Source organism: Oryctolagus cuniculus, chromosome 1 (assembly GCF_964237555.1).
Source record: "Oryctolagus cuniculus chromosome 1, mOryCun1.1, whole genome shotgun sequence".
NCBI classification, from domain to species: domain Eukaryota; kingdom Metazoa; phylum Chordata; class Mammalia; order Lagomorpha; family Leporidae; genus Oryctolagus; species Oryctolagus cuniculus.
In genome coordinates this window covers 4,032,006-4,046,497 of record NC_091432.1, presented here as the reverse complement: position 1 = coordinate 4,046,497, position 14,492 = coordinate 4,032,006, and the positions used below count along the sequence as shown (strand labels likewise).

Here is a 14,492-nt window from a genome sequence, read left to right as displayed (position 1 = left end):
AGGACTTCTAATTTTCTGTAGTGCTCAGAGTCCAGAGAAACCTGTAACATTCTACTTACAATGTGATGGACATTTCCAAGCGTGTTAATCTGCATGGGGTCTTGAACAAGAGCCGCTCGCTGCTATGATTACCTCTGCCATGTGTTTTACAGTGGTTAAATGAGGAGAACATTGTCCAGAGGCTTGTGGAGATAGTGCATCCATCGCAAGAAGAAGATGTAAGTTCTCCTGTGTGACTGAAACGATTTTGTTTTAAATCAAAGTGTGCAGCCCCAGGACATCCCTTGTGCTGGGAGTGAAGATGATCAGAGGAGACAGGTAGAGTAGAGGTAATCTGGCTTTCTTGAAGTTAGCAATTTTCTAAAGAATATTTCATGGAAGTTTCTAAAAGGTGAAATAGCAGGCCCTGTTCTAGGTACCGTTGACTGTCCCAAGCGGGGATTCCATTTGAACCTGCCCGCCCGTCGTACTCCACCTGTCCTGTTTCTTCTGTCCCCATCTTTGCCCACATCTGCATTCGGTCTGTCTGAAGCTTCGCAGGCAGCACAGCGAGACTGGGCACCACTGAGGCTCCCAGAGACTTGCTTGTTGGACTTCCTGGCCCTGGCTCTTCAGCGCTAAAGTCCTGGGTGCTAAAGATTGCCAGCAGGATCGAGCTTGATTGGGGGTTTGCAGGCTGAGCTCTGTGCTGAGGGGTGGTATGCCAGAACCTGTGAGTGTCTGTCACTGTAACAGGTAACTGTAAACTGGTCACCCAAAGAAGTATCAAGGCCAAGCCATTGCAGTTGTCTGTGGTCAGCTTTACCTGTATGCATGGAGTTCTTCATGATTCAGTCTGCTGGCTACAAAGGAATGGGCTTAAGGGGAACACACAGGGTCCTGGGGCCAGGGGACATCCTGTGTGCCTCTGGGAGGATGAGCGCTGTGTGTGCCAGTGCCAGGGAAGAAGCAGGTGGCCAGAGGACAGGCCATCTCTGTCACAAAGGGACGTTCTATGGCAGTGGGTCTAACTGGTCCTTTCAGAGCCTTTGGTACCTGGAGTTATCTGAAGCAGGCTTCCCCCAAAGATGAAAGAAAACCAGAGGTACCTGTTAGAGTCCAGCCCTTCCTCAGAGTTTCCTCTCGGGACCTTCTGGACACTCCACGTGCATACAGGGGTTTGATGGCAAAGGAGTACTTTGGCGTGAGAACGCCTGCCCAGAGGCAGCTGTGGGGATATAAGTGCCGTCCTGTGGGCAGCTGTGTGTCTCGGAGCTAAGGGGTGTAAGCGCTGTCCTGTGGGCAGAGGGCTCCACAGTCGCCGAGAGACAGAACTGTGGCCGTGCAGGACAGGGAGGTAAGGACAGGGGTGTGGTCTGCCCCACTTCTGGGTGTAATTTCTACAAGGCATCTTGCTCCTCATCAGGTTCAGGTTCATGAGCAGATGAAGTTGACCATCCGCTCTGCAGGGCCGGGCCCTGATAGGAGAAGCCCGCTCCTGCAGCATGTGTTCCTGGAAAGGAAAGCCTTGGGCACGCAGCACCTTCCTGCTTGATGCAGAAGGCAGTCGATGTTGCCTTTCCGCAGTCCCGTTGCTACTCTGCGTTGCGTTAGGGGACAGAGAGCCTGCTAAAGTCACACTGATCACCATATCCTTGTTGAGGGAGTCCTAGGGTAGTGGGGCTGGCTGTCTCTGTGTGGCCAGCTGGTGTGCTGGGATGCAGAGGTTCAGCCCTCAGTCTGAGCTCTGCTCAGGCTCCCGCGCCATGGAGGACACTGTGTGTGGGCACCGAGGGCTTGGATCTGTTCCAGAAGGTAGACACACTGCACCACAGAGCCTGATGGCGCTTACCCACTGTTGTGTTTCAGAAGTGCTGTTTCCTTTTTTTTTTTTTTTTTTTTTCCTCCAAAGAGTTGCATGTGTCTTTCTGTGCCGCAGACGTGGGTTTTGGAGATCCACCTTTTCTGTGGAGCCTTCCCTGTCAGAACTCGCTTCTCCTAGCGTCGGGTGTATACTGATAGTTAAAATTGTGCTTTCTTCCTTCAGCGGCATTCAAATGCGTCACAATCGCTTTGTGAAATTGTTCGCCTGAGCAGAGACCAGATGCTACAAATTCAGAACAGTGCAGAACCAGATCCCCTGCTGGCCACTCTAGAAAAGTATGTTTGAAGTTCTGTTCTTGTTGCTTTCCTGTCGGTACTGTTTGACACGGTGTACGCATGTGTGACTGGTAAGTGCCCGCCTGTGAAAACAGTCCTGCCCTCGGGTCGGGGAGAAGGCAGCCCCAGGCACACGGTACACACAGACGTTTCTGTGCGGCCTGGAGATCTTGGGGTCTGCGAAGCAGAAAGCTGAGAAGCCACCAGGAGACGTGGTCGCTGCCTCCAGGGGTCCTTAGGGGGAACGGTCTTGGACGCGTGCTGATCGGATCCTTTCTGGTTGGCGATTCCCGTCAGACTTCGTGGGACTTGCCGTGTCTGCGGCTCACGCAGGCAGCCTGAGCAGTTAGGTCAGGATCGGCTGGAAGGCAGCTTGGGGAGGGAGCGTCCAGGTTGTCCAGGTTGGCATTTTCAGAAAGGACCTCTCCTGTCAGCACTGGCATACGTTTGACCTGCCTCCAGACAGCTGAAAAGTGGCTTCAGTGGGGTCGTCGGGCATTCCCCCCGCGGCTGGACAGCTGGAAGGAGTGCCTGCGGTGCCTGCGCCAGCATCGTTAAGACGCTGTCCTGCTTCAGTTTCCTGCTGTTGGAGGTTTTCCTAGGCCGGTCCTCTGTTCAGTCCTCCTGTGTTGCATTTCTTTTGCATCTTTTGGCTCACCTCCCTGTAAGGCCCGTTGACTAAAATAAAAGGTGTGTGTTTATTATTTCATTGGCCAGCGTGAGATAAGGAAGAAATCAGAGAAAAGATGCCCTGTTTGAGGCTCTGTTCCCGTGTCGCGCTGTGCTTTGCGCGTGTGTTAGGTGTTAGGAGTAGACGAGTCCTCTCAAGTAGCAAAACTAGGAGAGTCACTGGAGCCCCGCCTGCCTTGTTTGAGTTGTTCTTGGCATTGTGGCTTGGGCACTTCTTTTACGCCTACAAGAATTTCCCATTTAAATACTGACTGAATGTGAGGTTGAACGTTTAAAATGGTCATTTGAATCAGTTAAAAATGTTGATATCAGCAATTTCATATGGCCCACCATGGTGCTGTCTGGTTGAAATACAATGAAAGCTTCATGTATTTAAAAAGATATTTTTATAAAGTCTTAAGATGTATGCTTTTTTTAAAAAAAAGGTTTATTTATTTTGAAAGAGTTACACAGACAGTGAAGGAGAGGCAGAGAGAGAGAGAGAGGTTTTCCATCTGCCAACTCACTCCCCAGATGGCCGCAATGGCCAGAGCTGCGCCAACCCAAAGCCAGGAGCTTCTTCTGGGTCTCCCACGCAGGTGCAGGGGCCCAAACACTTGGGCCAACCTCCGCTGCTTTCCCAGGCCACAGCAGAGAGCTGGATCAGAAGTGGGCAGCCAGGACTCGAAGCAGCACCCACAGTGCCAGCCCTACAGTGTATGCTCTATACTTCACACATGTCTGGCCAGCTGGCTGCTGTTTGGAGTACTCATCAGCTGCACGTGGCTTCGCTGGGCTGTGGCAGGGTCAGCCTGGCCAGCAGACTCCTCTGCTGTGCGGTCTGAGTTGCTCACACCACCACAGCCTGTCATCCGTGCAACTTCATTTGAGTACCACTGTGACCTCATCACCAGAGCCTGTGTATGTGCCGCCAGCCCTCCCTCCCTGCTGCTCCCGTGGCCACCCGGCTCCGCCAGCTTCTGATTAGAAAGGTCTGGCGGAACGTGTGTCTGATCAGACCCGTGTGGGCTGCTTTCTTGCACACTGCGTAACAGCGGTTTTCCTGGCACTGCCTTTCTGAGTCATCCTGGGACGATTTGTGTACGGGAGGATGTGCATAGGTTACATGAAAGACTTGAGCATCCAGAGCCTGTGGGCTCTGAGGGGCACCAGAGCCCAAGCCCTGGCGATGCTGAGCGCGACTGAGCACTGAGCGCTGGCTTTGATGTGCAGCTGTGGCTCAGGCCGGGCTCGGGCACCTGCAGTTCCTGCAGTTCCATGTCTGGAGCTACATCTTTTTATAAGATTGATTTGTTTATTTATTTGTAGGTGGGGGGCTGGGAGAGAGATCCATCTTCCATCTGCTGGTTCACTCCTCAAGTGGCTGCAATGACCAGGCCAGAGCAGGAGGCTGGAGCTCCATCCCAGTCTCCCCAGGGTGCAGGATCCCAAGCACTCGGGCCATCTTCTGCTTTTCCCAGCTCCTTTAACAAGGGGCTGGATCAGAAGTAGAGCATGAGACGGCATCCTGGGCAGCGCGGTGCTATGCCACAACGCCCGTCCCGGGGATCTGCATCTTTAAACAATAGCTGGAATAAGTGACCGGGTGCATCCTGGTCCTGTGACGTCAGCAGATGCAGCCTCCGCTGCGGTAGCAGTGGGGAGAAGTAACAGGGAGCCAGTCCCGCCCAATGTCTGATGTGCTCCTGCCTGTGCTACGACTGACAAAATGAATTTAGCAAGTGTTCATTAACTGTAGTAGCATCTGTGAATATCTGACACAGGTATGTAGGATCTATATTTACATTGCAATAATATATTAAGCAGTATGGCAGTACTTTATAAAATGCAAGTCAACTGCTTAGCTGTATTATGTCAAACAGCCAACAGTTTGGGTACCACTATCCATGCAGGTGTCATGTAGGTAAATAGAAGTGTTGGCCAGCACTCAGGGAGAAGTTTGACAGGCGCTTAGCGATCGTGGGGAGAGTAGAGCCGGGCAGCCGACTGAAGTTTGCGTGCTGAACATTCGGCTTGAGAAGCAGTCCGAGTCTAAACTGAATTCCTTACATCCGCTAGCACTGGACATTTTTGAAGTTGGAAATTCCTTTAAGAATGTATTAGCATTGGACTTTGTGTCTCTTACTTCTTACACGAGTGAGCCAGTTAGTGTCCGAGAAGGCCATCTTTGCTACCCCTTGAACAGCAGGACTGAGCCGTTGTCCCAGACGCATGGGCAGGAGACGCAGCGGCTCCTGGGTGTTACTGACGGCCACACAGCATTTGGTGTGTGTTTGTTTTTTGTTTCTAGTTTGAAAGTGACTATATTTTCTCTTGCTTGTAAATAAGCATTTCTTAAATTTCAACAATGTGAAAACATTCCTTTATCTGGTTTGATAAGCTCAGCCTTTTTTTTTAAGATTTATTTATTTATTTGAAAGAATTACACAGAGAGAGAAGGAGAGGCAGAGAGAGGTCCTCCATCTGCTGGTTCACTCCCCAAATGGCCGCATCGGCCAGAGCTGCGCTGATCCGAAGCCAGGAGCCAGGAACTTCCTCCAGGTCTCCCAGGCGGGCGCAGGGGCCCAAGCACCTGGGCCATCCTCCACTGCTCTCCCAGGCCAGGCCACAGCAGAGAGCTGGATTGGAAGAGGAGCAGCCAGGACTGGAACTGGCACCCATATGGGATGCCGGTGCTGCCTGCGGCGGCCTTTCAGCTCTGCCACAGCGCCAGCCCCAAGCTCAGTCTTTTGGTTTGTTATTTCTTCTGTATGTGGTGATGTTGGCATGTTTAGGTAAGACTCAGAATATAGCACAGCTGCTGTTGATTCTTGATAGCCAAATTTGTATTTGTTGTGTTACTGCCTCGTTTTATCCGTCAGTAGAAGGCTTTCATAGATCCAGGGACCTCCCGTGTGCAGAGGTGGAATGGCTGGGGCCTCTGGTAGCTGCTACCTGTAGGCACGGGAGGTGTGAGTGGCTGCTCGGCGCTGCCTGAGGAACACATGCATTTCCTGTAGGAGGCAGGACACAGTCGCATAGACAGCTGTTGTGTTGTGATTGACGTTTCCGTGCTACCTGGGAGCACCTGAAAACCACTTCCTGTGGGGGATTCTGTGAGGTTCGATTAGATACCAGTCCTCACTTGCTTGTCCTGTGTGCTGCCCGGGCCTGGTGAGCAGTGGTCAGCGGAGGTCATCCAGCACAGGGAGCTGACTTGTCCCTGGAGATGGTGAGCAGCCGGGGCCAGTCCAGTAGCGTGTCACGTTGTGAGGATTCCATTTCTTCATTTACCTGGATTCAGAAGATTACTGAGATCTCAAGAACCTGAGCTTGCCCGTGAGCACTGCCACCTAGATGAACAGATGACCCTGTGTTTTCCACATGTGTGCGAGGCTGGGAACGGGAGAGCCTGCCAGGGGCACCTTCCGGGCAACTGCTCCGTCAGATCAGTGCATTGCTGCTAGGACGGGTTATTTACCAAATTTTATTTGTGGAGTGAAAAGTGCAACAACTGATGTCCTTTTTTGATACGTGGTTTAGAGCTTTGTTAATTACACATTCATGTCTTTGTGGGAAACTTTATGAGTCTCAGTTGGGTTCTTTGGTAGAGTGAAGGATTGTGTCTTCTGACTGCCTGTGGTGCTGCCGCCACCACACCACCGTGGTCTTGAGTAGAGGGTGACTTTCTTTGTTAAATAAATGTAGGAAAATGAAGTATTAAGTAAAGCAAGCGTGTCCAGGCGTGGTTGAATGCTTATGTAATGCGTAATTCTTGTGCCATGATCTTTTTCTGAAGTCTTTGGTATTAAATGACGTTGCAGTTAGCACTAAACCGTTGGTTTTTCTTCCCTAGGCAAGAAATCATAGAGCAGCTTCTATCAAATATTTTCCACAAGGAGAAAAATGAATCAGCCATAGTCAGTGCAATCCAGATCTTGCTGACGTTACTTGAGACACGGCGACCAACGTAAGCTTTCCTTAAATTTTACCGGATGAACCATGTTGTTTTGCTTTTAGCTTATTTCAAAGCCAGTGGTTGGGGCCAGCCTTGTGGTGCATCAGGCTAAACCTGTTTGTGGTGCCAGAATCCCATCATCAGAGTGTAGGTTCTGAGTCCTGGTTGCTCTGCTTCTGATCCAGTTGCCTGCTAATGTGCCTGAGAAGGCACTGAATGATGGGTCAAGTACGTGGTCCCCATCACCCACGTGGGGGACCTGGGAGAGGTTCCTAGCTTCACCCTGGCCATCTCGGGGAGTGAGCAAGTGGGTGGAGGCTCGCTCTTGCTCGCTCTCTTCCCTTCCCTTCCTCTCTCTATGTAGTCTGACTTTCAAATAAATAGTTTTTTTTTTCTTTTTTCTTTTTCTTTTTTTTTTTTTTTTTGACAGGCAGAGTGGACAGTGAGAGAGAGACAGAGAGAAAGGTCTTCCTTTTTTGCCATTGGTTCACCCTCCAATGGCCGCCGCGGCCGGTGCACTGCGCTGATCCAATGGCAGGAGCCAGGTGCTTCTCCTGGTCTCCCATGGGGTGCAGGGCCCAAGCACTTGGGCCATCCTCCACTGCACTCCCAGGCCACAGCAGAGAGCTGGCCTGGAAGAGGGGCAATCGGGACAGAATCCGGCGCCCTGACCAGGACTAGAACCTGGGGTGCCGGCACCACAAGGCAGAGGATTAGCCTAGTGAGCCGCGGCGCCGGCTCAAATAAATAGTTTTTAAAAATGAGTAGTGATATTAAAAGTGATTTGAAATAATAAGTCAGATGTTGAAAAAAATGGAATGAATTCCAGATTACTTTAACAGTGTTCAAAAAATGAAAAAAGGCGAGTTAGAGTGTCAACAGCTTTTATGCTGGAGCAGCCAGGTATCTTCTCTTAGACATTGTTTTCATCTTGATAAAAGTAGAGTTCTGATTTTTTTTTAATGGGTATGGGAGGCTAACAGTGGGGTGTATGGTTTCCAGAGAACTGCAGAGGGCAAGGAGACACACACACACACACACACACACACACGCACACACACACGCAGGCCCGGAGACAGGGGTTCATAGGCATGCACCTACACTCTTGTTTGTGAGAAACACTAGTGACAAGGCGAGAGACCAGACAAGGCCTTCTTGTGGTTTCGGCCAGGGGAAGGGAGAGGCGCGGCAGCCTTGGGGCAAGTGCATGGTTCCCTCCAGGGTCCTTCTTCCCTCTGAAGCCACCGAGAAAATGGCAGCCGTTAACCCTGAAGACGCAGGTGATGACTGTTTGCAGTAGGAGGAGCAGATCAGAAAAAAACAAAAGTAAATAGAACCTTCTATCCTGAGAGAGGCAAAAAGACATTCTGGGCCCAGGCCGTTAGGGAGTCCTTATCGCTGGAGTAAGGACAGGGCTACTGAGAAAGCCCCACCCCTCAGACCCAGGGGCACTTTGCCACCTAAGAGTGAGGCTGAGCAAGGCAACAGAGCTTCCCCCGCACCCTCCAGGCTCCCAGGCACCCAGGAACGAGTGGCCACAGCTTGTTGATGCAGGAAGGACTGGTGTGTGGAAGGGTGGAGCCTCCCAGGGCCCAGCAGCAGGTTGAAAGGGAAGACCGCCAGCTGGGAGTGGACACATAGTGAGAGGGTGGGTGAAGTCGACGTCGTCAGTGACCGCTCAGACCTGGGCCAGAGCTTGTGAGGAGGTCGACTGCTGCCCCTGCCTGGAATCCTGCAGGAGGAGGGCAGCGTCCTTCCTTACATTCGTACTGCTTACATCTGTTCTGCTGTCCTACACAAGATGGCGAGAACAAGCAGTAAATGAAACTGGACCCCAGCACGTTAGAACTATCAGAGGGGATGCAATATAAGTATGATTCACACGTTAAAGACTTGTGGCATAGTGGTAAAGTCACCGCCGGCAGTGCCAGAATCCCATATGGGCCCAGGTTTGAGACCCGGCTGCCCCACTTCTGATCCAGCTCTCTGCTATGGCCTAGGAAAGCAGTAGAAGATGGCCTGAGTGCTTGGGCCCTGCACCCACATGGGAGACCCGGAGGAAGCTCCTGGGTCCTGGCTTCGGATCATTACAGCTCTGGCCATTGCTGCCATCTGGGGAGTGAACCAGCAGATGGAAGACCTCTCTCTCTCTCTCTCTCTCTCTCTCTGCCTCTGCCTGTCTGCAACTCTGCCTTTCAAATAAATAAATTTATAAAAAAAAGATTTGTGAAAAAAGTAGACAAAATGTGAACAGATGGCAAAATGATGAAGATAATATGGAGCTGCTAGAAATGAAGCCCACAGCAGCAGGAATGAAAATGCCTTCAGTCGTGCTGGGAAACGGGGACGGGGCTGAGTAGAGGAGCGCCATCGGACGTTGACGTGGGGCCGGTGTCGTGGCACAGCCAGTTAAACTGCGCTGCTGGTATCTCATTGAGTGCCAGTTTGTTCCAACTGCTCCCCCCTCCACACCTTTTTTTTAAAAGATTTTATTTATATTTGAGAGGTAAAGTCAGAGGGGGAGAGAGGTCTTCCATCTGCTGATTCATTCCCCAGATGGCAGCAATGACGAGAGCTAAACCAATCCAAAGCCAGGAGCCAGGAGCTTCCTCTGGGTCTCCCACGTGGGTGCAGGGGCCCAAGCACTTGGGCCATCTTCTGATGCTTTCCCAGGCCACAGCAGAGAGCTGGATGGGAAGAAGAGCAGCTGGTACACAAACTGGCAGAGGCTTAGCCCACTGAGGCACAGTGCCAGCCCCTGCTCCACTTCTGATCAAGCTCCCTGTGAATTCACCTGGGAGGGCACCATACAGTAGCACGAGTACCTGGGCCCCTGCCACCCACAGGGGAAACCTGGCTGGAGTTAGGCTCCTGGCGTCAGCCTGACCCAGCCCAGCTGTTATGGCCAGTTTGTGAGGGTAAACCAGCCGATGGAGGATCTCTCAATAAATCTTTTATTTATTTTAAAAACATATTTTAAGTTAACCATAACAATGATTCCCAAAAGACATTTGCTTGTAAGCTTGAGAGGGTCTAAAAGTAGTGGTGCAGCTCTAGATCAAGTACAAGTGCTCACATACTGGTTCCTGATGCTGTGCTCCAGTCAGAGAGTCAGAACTCCTTGCAGAAACAGCTGGTTCTGCGAGTCCCCGACCTTCTACGGTGCCTTCAGGGCCTCGGCGCTGCAGGCTGAGCCTCTGCCTTTGATCCTTCTTTATGCTGATGCATCCTGAGGGCAGAGATGACGGCTCCAGAGCTTCGCCCGTCACCCGTCACCCGCGTGGGAGACCTGGATGGAGTGCAGGCTCCCGGCTTTGTCCTCGCCAGCCCTGGCCGGTAAGGGGGTGAACCAGTGGCTGGAAGAGGTCTCTCTCTGTGTAGTCTGCCTTTCAAGTAGATGGAAATAGAACATAGAGGTAGAAATAGGTGATAGAAAGGATGGTCAAGAGCCCGAGTGATGACATCTGTCCACAGGCACACTGGGACTTCTGGTGGCCAAAGCGAGTAATTTGCATAACAAATGAGGCAGTGTTACATCATAACTAGGTTATGAAATGGATTCATCAGTCCACACTGATATAAATGGTTGTTGGATGAATGAGTGAAAAGAGAGAACTCTCCTAAGTGCTTAGAAAGAGACAAATCCTCAAGGAGGCAGGGTCAGCGCCCCTTTGTTCCATGTGGGCTGTGCTCAGGGATTTCATTCTGCAGAGTACTGTGAAAAAGCATGCAGAGTGACTTCACGTGGAGAAAGCTGACAGCGTCCCATATGGGCGCCGGGTTCTGTCTGGTTGCTCCTCTTACAGTCCAGCTCTCTGCTGTGGCCCAGGAGGGCACTGGAGGATGGCCCAAGTCCTTGGGCCCTGCACCTGCATGGGAGACCAGGAAGATGCACCTGGCTTCGGATCGGCGCAGCGCCAGCCGTAGCAGCCATTTGGGGAATGAACCAACAGAAGGGAGACCTTTCTCTCTGTCTGTCTCTCATTGTCTATGACTCTACCTGTCCAAAAAAAAAAAAAAAAAAAAACTATATCAGCACACTCATGGGGAAAATCATGGGGTCATTTTACTGATTTCCATTATGACAAAGTCTTTCATCAAATTAGTAATAGAGAGGAACTTGAAAACGTATAAAGACTTTTTTAAAGAGTCATTGACATATAGTAGGCCAAGCCGCTGCCTGTGGCAGCAGCAACATCCCAAATGAGTACCAGTTTGTGTCCTGGCTGCTCCTCTTCTGATCTGACTTCCTGCTGATGCATCCGGGAAAGCCCAAGTACTTGGGGCCTTGCACTCACATGGGAGACACAGAAGAAGCTCTTTGGCTCCTGGCTTTGGACAGCTCAGCCCCATTCGCTGTGGCATTTGGGGATTGAAAAAGTGAATGGAAGACCTTTCTCTCTGTTTCTCCCTCTGAGACTTTACCTCTCAAAGACATAAATAAAAACCTTTTTAAAAAAGTAGTCATTGTAACATCATTCATAATGTCTGAAGACAAAACTGGGGTATCCTAATCTCAGGGAACATGGCTGGCCACCCCCCCCCCCCCACTTCTGTTCACTGTCATGCTGGGAGATCTAGCCAGTGTCAGCACAGCAGGAATGGGCCCGGGGGAGGACACCACGCTGCATCTGTTCAGGGCGGTCAGGACTGCCTCTCGGCAGATCTGAAGAATGTGCAGGTAGTAAGTTAGCAAGGTGGCGGGATACAAAGTCAGTGTTAAAGATTAAATGCAGCTGGGGCCGACGCTGTGGCGCAGTGGTTAATCCTCCACCTGTGGCACCAGCATCCCATATGGGTGCCAATTCTAGTCCTGGCTGCTCCACTTCCAATCCAGCTCTCTGCTGTGGCCTGGGAAAGCAGTACAAGATGGCCCAAATGCTTGGGCCCCTGCACCCACGTGGGAGGACCTGGAGGAAGCTCCTGGCTCCTGGGTTCAGGTCGGAGCGGCTCCAGCCATTGTGGCCATCTGGGGAGTGAACCGATGGAAGGAAGACCTCTCTGTCTCTCCCTCTCACCGTCTGTAACTCTCCCTCTCAAGTAAAAAAGAGAAATTAAATGCAGCTCAGTGGAGGAAAGATGCTGTATGCAGAAGTTGGACAAGCAATGTGTATGTTGCAGATTATGCAGAAATTAGCTCGAATCACGGAACTAAATGCAAAATCAAAAACTAAAAGTTCTAGAAGAAAACAGAAAATTTTGATCCAGGTTAGAAAAATATTTCTTAGATAAATTGCAAACATTTCATCTGTTTTTAAAAAGTTGACAGGCAGGCCGGCGCCGCGGCTCACTAGGCTAATCCTCCGCCTTGCGGTGCCGGCACACCAGGTTCTAGTCCCGGTCAGGGCGCCGGATTCTGTCCCGGTTGCCCCTCTTCCAGGCCAGCTCTCTGCTGTGGCCCGGGAGTGCAGTGGAGGATGGCCCGAGTACTTGGGTCCTGCACCCCATGGGAGACCAGGATAAGCACCTGGCTCCTGGCTCCTGCCGTCAGATCAACGCGGTGCGCTGGCCGCAGCGCGCCGGCCGCGGTGGCCATTGGAGGGTGAACCAACAGCAAAGGAAGACCTTTCTCTCTCTCTCACTCTCCACTCTGCCTGTCAAAAAACAAACAAACAAACAAAAAAAACAGCCTACAGATAGAAAACATTTATAAAGCACATGTTTAATAAAGGATTTAACATATATAAAGAGCACTTAAAATTTAGTAAGAAAACAACCTAAATTTAAGGTCAAAATATTTGAGCAGAGAATTAAAGAATAGTACATACATATCAAGTAAATACATGAAAAAATGGTCATCATTGTTTGTTATTAATAAATTACAAGTTTAAAAGCACATTAAAATCAAGATACTACTTTTGGACAACGTGTGTTTCCTATGTCTGTTAAGCAGATTACCACAGATGCTGTGACGTGAAACAGCTATAGTTTGTTCTCTTACGTGTCTGAATACCAGAAGTCCAGAGCGGGGTGTTGGCAGGCCGCAGGGCCCCAGAAGTGAGTCGGTCTCGGCTCTTCCGGCCTCCAGTGGCTGCTGGCGCTCCTTGGTCATGGATGTCTCTGCCTCATCTGCACCTGGCCTCCTCAAATGTGTGCCACTGTCTTACAGGGACCCTTGCAACACTTAGTGCCCACTGGGTGATCCAGGGGAATCTTCCATCTCAAAGTCTCTAATCATAGTTACACATAAGGTGGCGCTCAGGCTGTGGGGGTTAGGGCGTGGACAGTCCACCCCCTTGCTGAACTAAGCAAAGTGTGCCGTGCCCAGTTGGTGATGCCTACCTGCTGGACACAGCCCACGTTGCCCTTGGGAACATGAAGTCATACAGCCTCTTAGGAAAAACATGCGTTGTCAGTTTCTTATGAACAGTTAACATACTAACCAGCAGTCTTAGCATTTACTTAAGTGAAATAGAATCTGTGCCTCACAAAAGCTCATAATTGCCCCCAAACAGCAAACAACCAAACACCTTGAGCGGCTGGCTGGAGACTGGCACCTGTGTGCAGTAGCCTGCTGCCTGGCTGATACCTCAGACACCTGCCACCCGTGCCTTCCGGACAGCATTCTGAGTGCCATAACTCTCACTGGAATAGCGACACCGTTCTTGGCTTCGATTTGGCAAATTGTTATGCTAAGGATTTCTTAGAAGATCAAATAAAATATAAATGAGTCATTAAGAAATTTTTTTTTTTTAAAGGAGATTTATTTTTATTTATTTGAAAGGCAGAGTGGCAGACACAGATTTTTTTTTTTTTTTTTTTTTTTGACAGGCAGAGTGGACAGTGAGAGAGAGGGACAGAGAGAAAGGTCTTCCTTTGCCGTTGGTTCACCCTCCAATGGCCGCCGCGGCCAGCACGCTGTGGCCGGTGCACCGCGCTGATCCGATGGCAGGAGCCAGGAGCCAGGTGCTTTTCCTGGTCTCCCATGGGGTGCAGGGCCCAAGCACCTGGGCCATCCTCCACTGCACTCCCTGGCCACAGCAGAGAGCTGGCCTGGAAGAGGGGCAACCGGGACAGAATCCGGCGCCCCGACCGGGACTAGAACCCGGTGTGCCGGCGCCGCTAGGCGGAGGATTAGCCTAGTTAGCCACGGCGCCAGCCTAAGAAATTTTAATGTGGGTTTAATTGAGTTATTTAAACACACTTGGTCTAGAATCATGACCAAGAAATTGACTTGATCACATAGAGGGGGAAATATGCAGGTACTCGTTTTACTTTGTTTTTTAAACACAGAAGTAAATTTCCATATGAATTTCAAGAAGAAACGTATGCCAGTGTTCATAGACCTGTGGAATTACGAGGAACTTAATAGCATGGCTCTAGGCAGAAACTTAAAAAAAAAAAAAACCACTTTGTGTTAAACTCCCTGCCCTTTTTCCTGTACACATTGATCTCCCTTGTCCTGTAGCGGAGTTCTGGGTGATGTCACAGGTCGGAAGTCGCTTGCGCGTGAGTCCCAGCAGTAACTGCGTGGTGGGTGTTTGCTGTCTGCGCGCACCCTTTCCTTTGCCTGCATTGCTGTGGTCCTCCCCGCGTGTGCAGGAGGGATCCCCGTCGTCCACAGTGGGGCAGATCACTGGCAGTGGAGCCTGGTGTGGGCTCAGGCAGTCTTGCTCCAGCAGCTGTGCTGGCAACCGCTGGCTTGCACTGCTGTGGAGGCAACACAGCACCTAGGTTGGCGTGGATTTGAATTCGTTCATTTTTGGACCTCTCCCCAAATGTCCTT

The 14,492-nt window shown here is 50.8% G+C and overlaps 1 protein-coding gene across 35 annotated transcripts in view; it reads left to right on the top strand.

The window, feature by feature from the left end:
- PPP6R3 (protein phosphatase 6 regulatory subunit 3) overlaps positions 1-14,492 on the top strand; it is a 133,042-nt gene that overhangs the window by 76,093 nt on the left and 42,457 nt on the right. For all 35 annotated transcript variants that reach the window (XM_070063713.1, XM_070063654.1, XM_070063454.1 and 32 more), the window contains 3 exons: positions 153-218; positions 2,027-2,139; positions 6,665-6,778. In XM_070063713.1, coding sequence (XP_069919814.1) covers positions 153-218; positions 2,027-2,139; positions 6,665-6,778 — 293 coding nt within the window. The remainder of the gene's footprint in view (positions 1-152; positions 219-2,026; positions 2,140-6,664; positions 6,779-14,492) is intronic.